Here is a 16,100-nt window from a genome sequence, read left to right as displayed (position 1 = left end):
AAAGACAAAGGTAGCAATTCCCGATTTTTCTTTCCTGTTGCTTCTTCAAACTTCAGTTAATGTTCTGCAAAATAAAGTGGAATAGTTGATCTTCAGAATATGTTGTATTTAAGTAGCTGCAAGCTGATGCTTGGAGAAAGGCATTGGGATGTTAGCGCTATAAAACTCCTATTTTGAACTTCTGATGAAGCTGTTTAGTTAGCTGTATTTAATATACATGTAGTTTAGTATAGGACACCATTTATAACAACAGTCCCTGCAAACCTTACCCTGCCGAGCAGTTAAGGTGTGTGATGATGGAGACCTCCAACAGGAAGGTTAGAAGAAGCTGGTAAGAGAGAATTTACTCAAGTACCATTTAATATGTAACCACTGGATGATGTGCTCAGTCTCCCTGCAGAGTGTTATCTGTATAGATACACATTACCTATCACGAAGTTTTTGTGAAGATAGATTGCTTTATCCTTAAGGAGTATTGAACAATGGCTAGTTGGCAATCCCGCTACACTGGAACCACAGCCTGAACCTTCCACCTGATGTTAGGATATTTCTATGTTAAAACTACCTGTGATGTCTTTGCAAGGTTACGTGGGGTCTATGTGTAGTGTCCTATGGTATGGATCAAACTAGGATTATTTCCATGGAAAGTTTACCATTACTATCTTGCACATTATTAATCATAGAATGGTTTGGGCTGGAAGGGACCTTAAAGACTATCTGGTTTTGCTCCCGCTGCCATGGGCAGGGACACCTTCCACCAGCCCAAGTTGCTCCCAGCCCCATCCAGCCTGGCCTTGAGCACTGCCAGGGATGGGGCACCCACAGCTGCTCTGGGCAGCCTGGGACAGTGCCTCACCACCCTCACAGCAAAGAATTTCTCCCTAATATCTAATCCAAATTTACCATTTTAATAGTTGCACAGAAATAAGAAAATAAAATGAGGGTATCTGCGAGAGAATGTACGTTAGAGAATACTTACCTTTGTCTAAAGACATAAAAATAGCTCATGTTTGTAGTTTTCTGCCCCAGGGATAGGAAAAGTCAGACCTTCCCCAGAATTCCACTCGCAAAATTTTGTTTGCATGATAAAATTAATAATCCGATAGATCCTGTTGTCTTCAGTTACTTCACACATGTATGTTAGGCAGGTACTTCGTGCTTTGTGAGCCTTCACTGCTTTCCCTAATTTCTGCTGGTGAATGGAAAGACAAGACGATTCTCTCCAATTTGATTCGTAGAAACTGTGAGTGAAGTCTTGGATGTTGCAGCTTCTTCTACCCATGAGGAAAACTTAGACAGTGTCAAGGAAGGAGTAGCCTCAGCACCTCAAGAAATTTCTGACACATCCTCAAGGAGTGAGGACATTGATGCTGAGGAGTCGGGGCAAACTTCAGAAGGTGCAGGAGTACAGCTGGGTCTGAAATGTTTTGTCTCTGAAAAGCACTAATGGCTGTTTGCGCTGAACTGGCTGCAAGAGCATGCAGAACTCAAGTGATGCAGTGTGGCTGCTCGTGATGACTGTGTTTGGCATCATAGTGTTAGCCAAAAAATTAATTTTGGAATGATAAGCCATGTAGTAGAAGTAGGTATTGCTAAATTGGATCGCAGCGGTGTCTTGAGCTCACTGCCCTGCTAAGTGGCTAGTTGAAAAGTTCATTAGAACAAGAAATTCTCCCTTGTACTGCATGGGTTGTAACACACTTTTTTAACATCTGACTTAATTTGAAAGATAGAATTTTGTAAATTATATTGCTTTAAAGAGAAATACAGAGCATGTGATATTTATAAACCTTGCAGTGTTTCAATGCAGCTATGAACAATCTTATATTGCTATTGCAGTTGAACGATATAATTAAATGCAAATAAAAATGTGTGTTAAAATCGTCACTGGGGAGATTTTCAAAGAGTTTAGAAGTTTGGCCTCTAAACTCTTTTACAATTAGAAAAGCTAAAAGGGAAAATGTCTGTATGCCTAATGTGACTTTGTAAATTGTATCCTTTTAGTCCAAAGGATCCTTTGGACTAAAGGAAAGAACTTATTGGATTGTTCGTCTTTGAGTAAGTTGTTTCCAATGTTTCTCATTGGTGTTTTATCTCCATTTTCAGTTTCTGTGGAGGAGAAGACACCTGAAGAAGTTGCTAAGGAGCACTAAAGGTACACAGACAATTGCAACATGCGGTTTCCCACTCTTCACCTTTCTTTTTTTCTCAGTGGCAGTTGCAGCATGTGGTAAGTCTGCACATGCATTCTGATGGTGTTCTGCTCCCAACAAGTACCATTGCTGGCATCTTTTAGAGGCTAGGGAGCAAAACTTTTCTATATCAGTTGTCACACTGGGTATTTATTTATGGCTTTATCTTAGTCTCATGCAAACTGGATAAAGACCCAACTGTTGTAGCTTTCTTCTAGGCAAAAAGCATACTTTGGGCATTGGTTTAAATTACAGAGATGCTGGACTTCTGGATTATTGTCCTGTACAAGTGACCCTTCTCTTGTTATCCTCAGTGTAAACATGATGAGGTTGTAAACCTTCTGGACTGTTTTTTTTAGACGTGTTTTTTCATGACTAGTCTCTCTGCACTTTGAGTTAATGAAAAATATTGAATATAATATTCTTAATATTTTTCTAGTATCTTGCTTATTTATAGAATAAAATACTTTGTCCACAATGTTCTTACTATTTTGCTATTCCCTGTGACTCCCCTTTCCAAAATGGACTGTAAGATGGTGACAGAAACCTGAGGGAATAAAAAGTTTGGCTGAAATATGAACATGAATCTTGGTAGAAAAGATATTAACTGGAATAGAAACAACTGAAAGCTGAGCAAATCAACCTCCCAGGTCAGGAATTCTCAAAATTATTTTTTGCTGCTGGTTAACAATTCATACGCTAAGTCCTGGCACACCAATGCAAGAGGAGAAGACAACGGAGCAAATAAAGTTATTTTTCATTGCATCCTCAAAACATATATTCTAAATGCAGTTATACAACCTCATCATTGTGTTCCAAGGCCTTCACAAATGTATGTTTGCTTATTCCATCATCCACTGCGAAATAAAATAAGGTAATGCCTCTTATCTTCTGGTGATAAGAGGTAAATATTGTTCTTAAACTGCATGGTCTTTTTCCAATGTTGTCTTAGCATTCAAAAGTAAAAAAAAAAATGTATCAAAGCAAAGCTAACCCCACAATTATAAAATAATTTATAAATGCTGGAGTAAGATATGTTCCTGTACCAAACAGAAATAATGTGGTTTAGTGAGAATAATGGTGTAAAGGGGAACAGATATTTAATGAATGTGGGTGAGATGTACAGAAAAGTTGCAAGGGTTTGCCTCTCAAAACTTTTCGCTCAAAGTGAAAGCTAGGGGTACCTGAGAATAGCACATCAGAAAAAAATAAGTTACCAAGAAATTCTCCCCATTCTAGGGCACATAAATGCAGTGATATAGAGAAAGCAGTAGCTAGGAATCTCCTCCTGTAAACATTTGCAACCCTACAGATTGTTGCACTGTTATTGCAGAATTTGATTTAGGCAACAAACGCCCAATACAGCCAATCTAATTAATGAAGGCAGAGGCAGTAACTGAAAGCAGTGGGAGTGGGAGGGAGGGCAAGCTGGAGGAAGCCCTTTTGATGGAACAGTTTGAATGCAGGTGAAAAATAGATGAATCTGCTACCAGAATACAGGTCTACTGAATTCTGCTTAAACTGCTTGGCCTCTTTTTGACAAAAAAAAAATTACTTTTTATGACTGTAGCATTAAAAGCTTACAAAAAGGGTTTCTTACTGAGTTCCAATGTGATCTTGTTGGGAGGAAAACAGGTTTATAAAATATTTTACTACTTAGTGCTGGGAGATTGCTGGCTTACTTTCTCCAGTTAACAAGTTGAGCAACCATGCATTCCCAGTCAGGAGATATTTTTACTTTTTTTTAGTGTATGTTTTTATTGTAAGCACTTCAGAGTACAGACCACAACTTTTAAGTTTGCATTAAAACACATACTTTTTAAGGAATTCAAAGCAAAAATCAAACAAACAAAACCAAAAGAATGTTGATGTGAGACTCAAATCAGTATCCAGTTAACCTTAAAACAAAATACTAATTATTTGGTGAAGGGATAGAAGTAGTAGTAATGGATGAATTCCTCAGATAAACCTTGAACTGATGCTGAAAGCAAGCCTGAGTAAGAAAATACAATTGTTCCCCTTTTTTTCAGAGTACAGCAGTTCTACTGTGTGTGACTGTTGGCCCCAAATTAACATTGCTATGAAGCTACTTATATCAGTAATCTCGGCAAACACAATTGGTTTACCTCATGCTTAAAGTTAAGCAAGTAACTATTTGTAGAAGTAAGGCTTAGTGGAATGTGTCCAGCGTGCAGGGGAACTCATTTATACCTGAACGACAGGGCTGAAGATGAGGGATTCCTTGAAATTGGGCTTTGTTGTTGGTAGCAGAGCAAGTTTTTACAAGCCATCAGATAAGTGTGATTTATGCAGCAGTTGTGTTTATATGCTGTAATTCACTGAAGTGATAACCTGCAGTCAAATTTACAGTGTGCTTTGAATGTTTGCAATGAAACAGACCTGATGAATTGTCTGATGCTAAACATCATTTATTGTTGCATCCTCTAAACCAGATTCTTTTTTCTTTTTCCCAGTAAGCAGTGCTGAAGCCTTTGAAAAGTTTAATGGAAATATTTGTGGCAATCAACCAGCTGATTCCCATGTGAAACCTTATACTCTTCCTTGGAGACATAAAAGAAATTGTGCAGTTTTTCATACCACACACTGCTCCTTAGGACCAGTATTCAATGCTGCAACAGACAACCTAATACTGTTTAAGTTGGTTAAAGAGATGCTTCTATGATTAACGTCCCTGCTTTAGAAAGTAGCATCCAGTAATAACTGTCAAAGCACCACCCAGCATGTAATAAATCTATGTGCTAATAGAAACAGTAAACTTAACTGAAACCATGTCAGAACTCATTCTAGGTCTTAGTTGTCTTATTCTGTACATGGATTTCTTACTTTTTGTTCAGACTGTGCTGCATAATTATAACATTGTAACATTCCTGGCTAAAATTTAAGTAAAAGGTTTTAACTAAGTTAAAATCTTCTGAAAATTACCTGCTAGTATTTTTACATCGGGTCACAGGGAAAATAACAACCTTGTTTGCTGCCAGGTTTGGATTTACAATTGTAAGCATAGGGCATTTGGCTGTACAAGATCTAATTTTCCCCCTGCATAAACATTTTAGATGCTACCCTTCCTTGCACGATAATATCCAGGAGTAAACATTTTTAAGGCTCCTGCTTTGAGAACAAAACCTATTTGCAAGTAGTAGCAATAGGTACTTTATAGCATGAAAATCAAAATAACACTGGTTGAAGTTATCATCATTGATCGAAGTGGTAGCTCCTGCTTTGGGGATGCTGGGCCCTGTTCCTACCAAACTTCATGCAGCTTGCTGTAGTCTTTCTGCGTTGTTCTGTCTGAGCAGGGGCATGTGGCAATGGCGTAACAACGCGTGTGGTCGTTTGAGAGAACACTCTTGTACAAATCGTGAGCAATTCAGGCTATGGTAAAGCTCCTCTCTAAGCACTTGCAGGTGGCCGGCAAAGTCCCTGTGAAAGGCTATGCCACAGGTGTTCAAATGGACAAGGATTCTTAGGGACTAATAAAGAACAGAACAGGTAAATAATCTCATCTTGTTGGTATTATCTTAATGAAAAAACTTATAATGAATAATGGATTTGTATGACATTGTTCTCCTGACCCTCCACTGTGTTATATGCATGTGCATGAGTGTGCATCTACTAGAAAATTTTTCCTAAGACCTGTTACAGCCATCACAGAATGGTGATAATTCTAAATTGGGGCCAAATAATGTATATTATACACAATTTGTACAGAAAGCCTGAATTATAAAGTGTATCTGACTGCCTTCTGTTCAAGCAGAACTTTGGAAAAATGTTGAAAGGGAAATCAACAGCATTACAACATTCCTACCCCACGGCACAAAGCAACATATGCTCCTTCCCCCAGTGTAAAGCAAATTATAATAGTGTTCCAACAAAAATGTAGCCTATTGCCCCTCTACTGGCTTAGGAATAACTGGAATAATGCAGAAGCAAAATGATGCTCCTGAGCTTCAAGAAGCCATAGCACAGCCTTCTGCTTAAAGGATAAAGCCACTGTGATTAAATGCAATTTTTGTAGACAAAGCTACTGGAATAAAAGTCTTAGACTGATATTTTGTTGGATGAGAGTCTTTATTTATCTGGTAGATTAAACATCCTGTGATGGATGCATACTCTTACATGTTCTGTTTTTTAATTTTCTCTAATTCCTAGTGGAAGAAGTTGTTTCTAATTTCTGCAGCTGGCAGTAGGTTTTCTGAAATTGTAGGCTTTGCTGAATGTCCCTTTATCTCTGGAACTGCTCTGGTACATGGCAAAATACATTAGCTTTTGGGAATATGTGCCTGAAGAATTGTAGCACAATCTATGGTGTGCTTTCTAAAGATTTTAATCCTTTCCATTAAAAAAAATATGTAAATCCCAGGATAGCCTGTGCATATGCTTCATGTCAGAGATGTGGGGGGGGGTTAAATTAAAGACACTACTCTTGAAAGCCAAAGGAACTAGGAATATATAATAAACTGTAGCTGTGATGGCATGTAGTACAGCGTGGTCTGCTTCAGTACTTGACTATCCTAGATAGACAACAAAGATATTTTGCACTTTGCGGAGGCCTGCACTTCAAAATAAATAGCCAATAACTGCATGCAGAATGCCATGTCACTTAATCAGAAAGTCTTTGTCTTACTGGTTTAGGTTGTCCCTAGCCATCATTGATTGCTTCTATCAGTCTATAGTATGGAATCTAACTACCACATAGATTAATATTTTTCTGTCCCTTACCTCCAGAAATGTGAATTTTTTAGTCGCTATACAAAGGCTGTGATGAGCCATAGAGAATGGTGAAAGGGCATTGGCTTGTTAAGGAGAACAAGACCACAGCACAGAGCAGGCATAACGCAAGACTAAGGGAAAAGGTTTGTTCTTGGCAATACACTTCTAAGTTCAGAGTAAAACTTGAGATTCCTGCATTTGTTCAAGCTGCAAACCACTCCTTTGCTGTCAGCAAGCATCTGTGAAATCCACTGGCAAAGCGTTTCACCTCCCTCTAGCGCTAGCTCACGTGAAGGATCACAGCTGCTAGCAGCAATTCACCTAGCTGAAATGCTGGAGGCAAATGAAGTCCACCTAACAGCCTCAGCTTTACTCTTGCTCATGTTGGTGCCATTATAGAGTTTCAACTTTATTTCCATGCGCTTCTTAAAAACATAAGACAATTACTTTAACAGATCATTCAAACTGCAAGCTGGTACACAAAACCTGGAAAATCTGAAAGTGAAATACTTTAGCCAAGATTTCTTGTGCCTGTGTGGCGAGCTTTGATGATGTGATAAAATATTATTGTTTTTCTGGAAAAAAACCCACAAAGCCCCAATGAACCCAAACCAAGCCAAGAACTGAGGCTCTGCTTTTTTCCTACCTGTTGGTCTCTCTCCTTTCCTCTACCTCAAAAATTTTGGGCCAACTAGCCGACCCCAACTTCTGCTTTACCAGAGGGGTGGGAGGGACACAGGGTTCCTATCAGCTGAGTGATGACAGAGGACATCAGTAGCTTATTTTGTCATGTTTGCCAGCAGATCAGCAAATGCACATATATGATGCAGCTGAGTAGTACTTCCGCAGGCATAATCAGCTACTGCAGATGCTGTTTCCTTTCTGCTGGGAGTTAGAGGGTAAAAGACTGAGCCAGCAGTGCTACAGGAGGAGAGCTCAGAGGGCACCGGCATGTACTGGGTGGGGGGACATATGCAGGAACAGGAGGCATTTTGTGTGACAGGACATAGGAGCTAGTGCCGCTTGGTCTGCTGCCTATGGATTAACTCATTTCCACAGGGGGCTGTTCCTGTTGACACACAGACAGTTTTGCTCTCAGGAAAGGTATTTCTTGGTTGTACACTTTGCTCTTGCCCTGCTCGCCTGCTGCAGAAGATGGAAGGTGCACAGGATGATGGAAAGAAAGTCCACCCCAGAGCAATAGATACCAAACATCATTGTGGGTAACTGAATTCTCCTGCATTCTGGTCTTTACTCCTTTGTGTGGGATGCTGCGGGAGATGTTGCTTCCTCCAGCTTTATTGGGATGGGAAGAAGGGTTAAAATTGGAGGTTTCTGTGCTGAAGTTCTTCCTGCCGTTTGCTTGAACTGCAGGTAGTTAAACAGGTTGTCGGAATGGCATGATTTGCTTTGTGGTTTAGCTATCTGCATATATTCTCCAATTCCTCTTGAGGTTCTACCAAACTCAAATGATGGCTTTAGCAAGCTCTGAAAGGCTGTTTGCAATTGATGTTCAACAGCTCCTGTACAACAAACAAATGGGAAGCTTCCATGGCACAGAAGACTCTTCTTCATGTGATCTGTTAGTTATTTGTATCAGCTTCATGTGTAGATTCAGCATCTCTTAATTACCTAAAAATCTTGCTCGTTTAGTGATAAATAGTTACCCTTATTTATACCTTCATGACTTAGTGATCTTTCAAAAGATGTATGTGCAAGCTCAGCTTATGCCCTAGGAAAAGTGTTATACATTGCTATAATTTTCTTGCTTCATCTCAGGAAGTATGGCTGCCTGTATTTTGTCTTCCCGGTTCAGCATTGACTGCAGTATGCAAACTAATTAAATTAAAGGGGAAAAAAACAGAGAATAAGTGGAAGAAGAGAGACAGTAATATGTATCAAGATTGTATTTCTTTTTTTTTTTCTGCAATTAAATTAAATTACTGAGGACTGTGGAGATTCGTTGATCACCTTCCCATAATGTGATGATTTTTTATTTTATTTTCCTGGCTTCTTTCTTCCTGCATAAGGCTATCTTCTTTCTCAGTAGTTACTGGGAAATGCTATTTTCCAATGAGGGCTATTTGAGAATAATAGACTGGGCAACATGCACTCACATTACCAAGCAGAAGAGGGCACTAAATCAAAAGCTGTATGATTACTAAAACCTAGAACAGAGAAAGAATCCCCAATCTCCAAACCCTGGAGCTGTACAGTACAGGAAGAAATGAATAATGTATGGGTTATTTCACCAGAGAAAATTGCGTTGATTTTTTTATTATTATTTATTTAATTGTGATTTGGAGAAAATTAAAATCATACATATTATTTTCATTCCACTGTTGTAGTAAGTGACTAGTTTCCAATGCAAAGTATTTGGTGCTGAGGCTGTTATAAATGAGAGGGGGCAAACCTGGAGGAACTGTTCAAGGCTTGACAGTTCTTGCCAATGGGAACATAATGAGGCTGGATGTGAATGTCTTTCTTTCCATTTAAATGATTAATGAAGTTCTATAAAATCGAAATCACTGCAGTCTTGTCCCTTTTCACTTACTACAAGTATCAGCAGTAGAAAGAGGTTACACGAAGTATTCGGTCCTGGTTATAAACAAAGAGAGAAGGGCTTTGAAGTGTTTCGAGTTGTTACTTTATGAGAAACACCTTAGCGGCTTAATTTCCACCTCCTGGCCGTTTGCTTTCAGCGTGTCTCTTCTCAAACTCTTTGTCTTCTGTACCAGTACTGAGAGATCCTCACTCAGGCGCTGTCCGCCTGAAGGCATTTGCTAATTGTGGAGCTTGGAAGTTCCTAAATGAAAAGTAGTTTCCAATGCTGAAATACTACACTATGAAAGATAAATTTGTCTTTAAGGACAATTATTTTAAAATTTTTCTTTAAAGCAAAACAGTTGAAAACAAACTAGATAGCCTCCAAAAGAAATTTCTTCTCACAAAACACCACAGTTTTCAAAGAGTTTTCCTGTATCAGAAGGGTCTTTCATAAGCATTCTGTTTTCTGCTACATCTAAATTAAGAAAATCAATGTGCCATGTACATCCCATGTATTTTTTGAGTAAAAATGAGGTGAAGTCCTCTTTCACGCTTATTCTAACTTGCAATATTATAGAAAAGCAAATATGCTGTATTTTATTTGTTTTTATTTAAATATTTATTTAAAAAATATTTATTTAAAAGTAACTGCTGTATTTTAAAGTACATCTAACATGCAGCATCAGACTGCTACAGACTTTCTTCCTTTATATCCGTGCAATTTCTTCTTTCTTAAAAGCAACACAAATTTATTAGAGGGTAAAATCCTGCTTGAAACAGGCTTGTTTCAGCATTGCACTGCTCTCCTGCTCTAATCACATAACTCCCACATAATTAGTGGCATTGCAACCCCCGCAATGCTGAGGATCAGAAGCTTCCTGTGGTTACCTACTTTACAAGCAAAGTGGCATTGTAGTTTTAAGGAAAGGAGGATGTGTATTTGTTTTTTGGTTTGAGGGGTTTTGTTTATTTGTTTGTTTTCTTCTAACTTGTATGCCATTAAGGGGAAATTATCAAGGGGACAGAATGAATTCAGAAAAGATTAGGATTAGACATTCAATTTAAAGGACTTCACCCTAAAATATAAGCTGCTTTAGTAGCCTACAGCATGGATAAAATCAAGGGGTAGATAGGAAATTTGAGTTAAGCCAACACTAGCCATGTGTCTCCACAGCACAGAAACCTTGCATTCGGGGGCAACAAGAAGCCTGAAACTTTGCCTCAGTGCTGTCAGATCTGGAATTCTTCACAGCTGGAACTTTTATTTGTCCTTGGCAATAGAAATATGTGAACTATCAGTTCTATAGACCTCAAATTAGGTCCCATATCCCTGCAAAAATAACTCCAAAAGCTGGTGAGCATTTCTTGTGCATGCCAAGTTAACCGGACCACCAGTTTGGGGTCAGGAAGGTGTATTCCCCCCTGCCCTGTGTGCAGGAATGGCTGCGGGAGAAGGGATGCCTGCCCCTGTGAAGTGTGAATACCAGTTTGCTTTCTAGCATCGACTGGTTGTTTGACCAGGACCTTGCAGTGGCATGGATTTAAAGCACTGGTGCCACCTCCACTACTTCTCTGTCATATTTTTGTATCATCTGTACAAAGTATTATAGGACTTGGGGAAACACTGATCACTGTCACATATGAGACAGATATCCAGTGGCCCTTTCTGGACTCAGCATTTGTGACGTTGCTACCTGCACTTGCCTGGGACTGGTACTAAGATCTTTTTCAGTTATCAATAGTGTGTCAAAATAGCCTTCTCCATTCTGGATCCGTCCAATTGGTCCACTGCAAAAAAAGCCCATTAGCAGGATAGAGGAAGAACTGGTCTCCTGACTTTCGTGTCTGCTCTGCACTGGGGGTGCAGCAACTGAAGGACAGGACACTGTCCAGACTGCTCCTGCTTCTTATGGTTCTGAGTGGTATTTTCCCACCAGTAATAATCTTTGAGCTCACAACTCACAATGCAATACTTTTTTTCCTGTGAGGGCTTGGTAGGGTCTTAGACATCATCTTACATAAAAGCAAGACCATTCAAATGTTTCAGAGTTGTGCTAGTAAAGTGATTGCTTTTGGGACAAATACATACAACAAAATATCCACCCCAAATAGCCCATCAGGAATTTCCTTCCTGCTGGCAGAGACGGCTTCAGTAATGTGTCAAGCAGCAGCCACTAACATCCCTTGTAACAGGCTGACAATGAATATCCTAGAATTGAACCGTTATGTTTAGCAAACATAGAGACTGGGGTTTGGATTTGATTTCTACATACTATCTTTATTTCAAATAATTTTATGCTTGGAACTTCCTTGGAAACACTGAGTTCATAGGTTTACAATTAAGTGGTAACGTGGTATGTATCTGAGGCCAAGCAGGGCTTCCATTAGGATGCCTTTTAAGCAATTTTAATGTGTGTCCTGCAGCATCATGTTTCCCATTGCTATATACTAAGCAAGCTCTACTGTAATGCTTGGTTTACTATGGATTTGTGGTCTATATAGAAGTTCCTTTGTTGTCTTTATCTCTGTAATCCCAGCTGTATCCTCTGTGGTCTGTGTGATCCTTTTGCTGCTGCCCCATCAGGCCTTCCTCATGTCTTCTAATCCCATAGTGCCACTGGTTTTCCACTATATCTCAATATACTTCACATGCCTTCTTTTTTAGCAGGGGAGAAAGCAAGTCCACTAAGAAAAGCACTGCTGTAGCATATCAATACATCAACTGGCTGCTGTGGGTCAGCATAAAAAATAGCTGCTTTCTGGTGGGAAAATGCACTGGTGTTGGTCTTGCCTCCTCTGATAGTTTCATTCATGAAACTTGTAGGAACTAATTTTTAAGATCTCTACCTTTTTATAAAATTGAGCTGAAATTGGCAAATAATGTCAAAGGAAAAGGAATGACAGAGAGGTGGATGGACACATAGGTAGCCAGGTCTCAGTAAAGCTTGTTTCCTTAGGCTAAAATGTAGCTTAATGTAGTGATGTTGAAACACTGCACAGCAAAAATGGGAGGTTTGTCTATGACTCTATAAGCACAGTATGGAGTCTATTAAAAGTTCATGTAAAATAGAAAAAAACCCACCCATCCAATCAAAAATAGTGACATTTTTATTCTAGAAATTATTGATAGCTTTTACTGTTTCTCTGTCTCTAGAGGTTTCGCAAAATAGTCCGTATGTTCTGCAAGTCTATCCTAGGAAGGAAAAAACCTAATTACGCCTGTAGAGTTAATGCTACTTCATTAATAATGATTTACAGAATGGGCTGACTGACATAAGGGTCATGGGACCCTCACTGCCTTATTTCTTCTGGGTCATTTCTGCTGGGTCATACTTCTGAGTCTGAGCCAGTGTAACTTTCCCCTTTCATTTGAACAACCAAAGGCAGTAAGCTCAGCATATAGAATTAGATAGGCTACAGTATTTTGAGGACCAACATTTAAGAAACAATGTGGACTGCAGCTTTCTATATGCAAAAGGGACATAGAAGCATCTGTTGAACTGCTGACCCCACGTTACCACACAGCAGTATCCCAGCAATAGCAGTTTTGAATTGACTGCAGGTCTACCTCATGAGTGGGTGAAAAGGGCCACCTTTTCCGTTTGCTACTTTTTTTCATATATATAGCTGCATCACATAACTTCAAAAACCATCCAGCTGGACTGATCCAAATCCTGAAGTGGCTCTGCTTTTTTGATATTGAACTAATATTTTTCAGCATAGCTTTCCAGCTAGCTTAAGGTAAACCAAAAAGAGCTGTTCCTAAGAGAAATAACAATTTTCCACATGAAGAGTTAATCTAGTTTCATTAAAAAGACCCCAAACCAAACAAAAATAAGAAGCAGCAGAGAAAGAAATGAGGATGCCATTGTGATGCTCTCAAACCGGTGCTGTTTTTCTCTGCAGAGCAACACAGGTTTCTCAGACCACACTCAGAGAGCACTTGCCATGACTCCCTTGCAGAGAGATGCTGCTGAACTTCCACAGAAAATGTCGGCACAGAAGAAGAAGAAGTGAGAACTGGGAGCCGTGTAAATAAACTAGGTTAAGGGAGGCAGAAACTCTTGTCCTGTGGCATCCAAAGAGACAGTGGAGAAAAACTGAATAAACTGAGGACTGCATAGGCCTGGTGGCAGGAAAACAAACATATGCATTATAGAAGGGGCTACTTAAAATCTATCTTCAGAACACCCCTAAGTGGTGGCCATGTCACCTCATGCCCAGTGACTCCATGAAGGAGTTACTGAGGTGTATAGAGTGGCTGTGGCTTATATGGCCTTTGTTCAGCTGACAGTGGGCCTATGTTTTGAAAGAAGCTGCCCACTCTTCTCTGTAAAAAAGATTTTGGCAAGAGGTTTTCTTTTTCTGAATTTTCACTTGGACCCATGGAAAGAAGAAGAAGAAAATAAACAAAACTAAAAGCCAAGTCAGGACTAGTGAAGCACTAAAGATCAAACTGACAGCACCTAGGTCTGCGGGGCTGCAAAATAGCTGGTATTGGGGGCTAAAACTCCCGCCTAGCTAGACTTATTTCCAGTTTATAACAAGGTAATTTTTGCCAGGAACCCTGTAATCTTTTCCTCCCAGTATCTCACGCTGATCTTGGCTTACTCTTTTTTTTCATTTATTTTATATTGTCAGCTGCTATTGCCAATCTAAGCTCAAGGCCTATAAAATATGAACTTCCATCATGCACTGCCCATGAGATTTTAACTTTACACCTTTGTTGATACAATTTTCATGCTAGAACATTAAAATAATTACATTTTCTACCCTGCAAACACTGAGCACTATAGTTCCTAGCAGCAACATGAATGTTAGCTATATTATTAATAAGTTATATTTTATCCCCCATGTAGTTTGATACTTCCTTTTAAAGACAAACAAAAGATCTAAAAGTGGTATCGCTCATCTTTTAAAGAGCAGACAGACAACTGAAATTTTATGTTGCTTAATGTAAACTAGTAGCAAATTCTGTCATTAACAACATCCAAGTGTATGCCCTATTAAATGTCTGGCAGGCTTAGTGCATAGACCTCAATTTTGCTACGATGTGTGCTTCATTACAAAGTGACAGCTAAGTTTAACTTAACACCTCAGTAGTGGCCACTTACATAAGAGGCTGCTGGTAGCGCCATCTATTACTAATCTTGCCTGACACGTTTTTGAAAAGGAAAGAATCTCCAGTGTTTGCATGCTTCAGGGCACAGGCTTGATATTTTTAGGGCTACCTTTATTGTCAGGGAGATGTTTGTGCCATCCCTGGGGAAAATAACTGCCTGCGTTACATGCAATTTGTACATAACCTGTAAAAGCCACTCAGATTCTAAGGCCTAAAGACCCTTGGAAGATCTTATTTCCTTAAGAGAGGAAGGTGATGCCCTGAAGATGTAGGGAAAATAAATATCCAGTTCAAATGCTTAAGGAACAAGAACCAAACCTGTAGAGCATGGATGGTGATAAGCCTGAAGCAGAAACTGAGCGTTAGAAATCGGACTCTGTAGAGGAGATGGCATGCCAAGGGAACAGTCGATGTAGACGGTCAGATAGTAATTGAGATGTAGCAGAGAAACGCTTTCACACTGGTGAAGGTGAGGAGCATGTGTGTGAAATTGCGCGCTGTCTGTGAACCATCTGCACACCGCTGCTCAGTGCTGGGAGGGCTGCTGTTATAAAGGAGTATGTCAGACTTCTAGAGCGTACAGGCACAAGGGGGCCCAAATGGGTTTGAACAGAAAACCTTCAGTCTAGAGTTCATTTTGAGCAAATGGCTTTGCAATGTTGAAAGTCTCCTTGGCAATGTGGGTTTTTTAGTCTGTAAAGAAAATGGAATGCCTCCTATTCAGCTAAAGCTCTTCTGTTTATTTCTGTGAAAAGCAGAGAAGGGTATAACGGTTAAAGGCCAGTATTTGTAAAGGAGACGACCAATTCTGTCCTCAACCTCTCAGACCAGGCCAGACCAAGACAGTCTTGACAGGTATTTAGCTTGCAAGTCGACTCTGGCGACGATGTATCTCACGCAGACAAGGGAATAACAAATGCTGTATGATGAATTTGGCTTTTTCCAAAAGCTATGCGCTGTAAAAGAGATAGCTGTGATTGAAGAAAACTTGAAACTGACATTTCAGCATTGCCCCTGCAAGTCACTGGCTGAAATCAGTTCTGTACGCCCGAGGCTCCACAGCTGCTCAGGCAGACGGACAGCTCATTTTCTTACGTACCAAAATCAACTACAGGAAAAAAATGACGCCTCCTGGGGCTGTACGCAAACGCTGGAAGGGCTTTCCGAGAGAAAGGAGACAGCTGTTCACCCCTGCCTGACACAGGGCTGCGGCTGAGGGCCACCGACACCCCGTCTGCCACGAGCTCTCCCCTCAGCCTCACTCCCTGCCTCCCGCAGGCTGGCTCCCTTCAGTTCTGCGCACGACGACGCGAACCACTTTCCACCAGAAGGCGGGAGGGTAGATGGGCAGGGCGGGCAGGAGGCAGGAGAGGCAGGGCAGGAGGGCGGGCTGCCGCCACTGCGCTGCCGGCCGCTCCTTGAGGGGAGCCTCGCGCCCCAGGCAGAGCAGCGGCCGCGGCGCGTCCCTGCGCAGGCGCGAGGCGGGCGCGCATGCCCGCAGCGCCCCC

General features: G+C 40.4%; 1 protein-coding gene across 3 annotated transcripts in view; it reads left to right on the top strand.

Annotated features, from left to right (window-relative positions):
• Positions 1 to 15,922, top strand: part of MGARP (mitochondria localized glutamic acid rich protein) — a 37,155-nt gene extending 21,233 nt beyond the window's left edge. For 2 of the 3 annotated variants that reach the window (XM_080403216.1, XM_080403217.1), the window contains exons 5-7: positions 1,239 to 1,415; positions 2,107 to 2,155; positions 4,667 to 15,922. In XM_080403216.1, coding sequence (XP_080259342.1) covers positions 1,239 to 1,415; positions 2,107 to 2,153 — 224 coding nt within the window. In that variant the 3' untranslated portion in view covers positions 2,154 to 2,155; positions 4,667 to 15,922. The remainder of the gene's footprint in view (positions 1 to 1,238; positions 1,416 to 2,106; positions 2,156 to 4,666) is intronic. The other variant, XM_080403218.1, reaches the window with a different exon arrangement.
• Positions 15,923 to 16,100: the final 178 nt, after the last annotated feature.

This window comes from Falco punctatus (genome assembly GCF_963210335.1).
Source record: "Falco punctatus genome assembly, chromosome: 1".
Lineage (NCBI taxonomy): Eukaryota > Metazoa > Chordata > Aves > Falconiformes > Falconidae > Falco > Falco punctatus.
The sequence above is the reverse complement of the archived record's forward strand: the minus strand, read 5'-3'. Positions and strand labels throughout refer to the sequence as shown.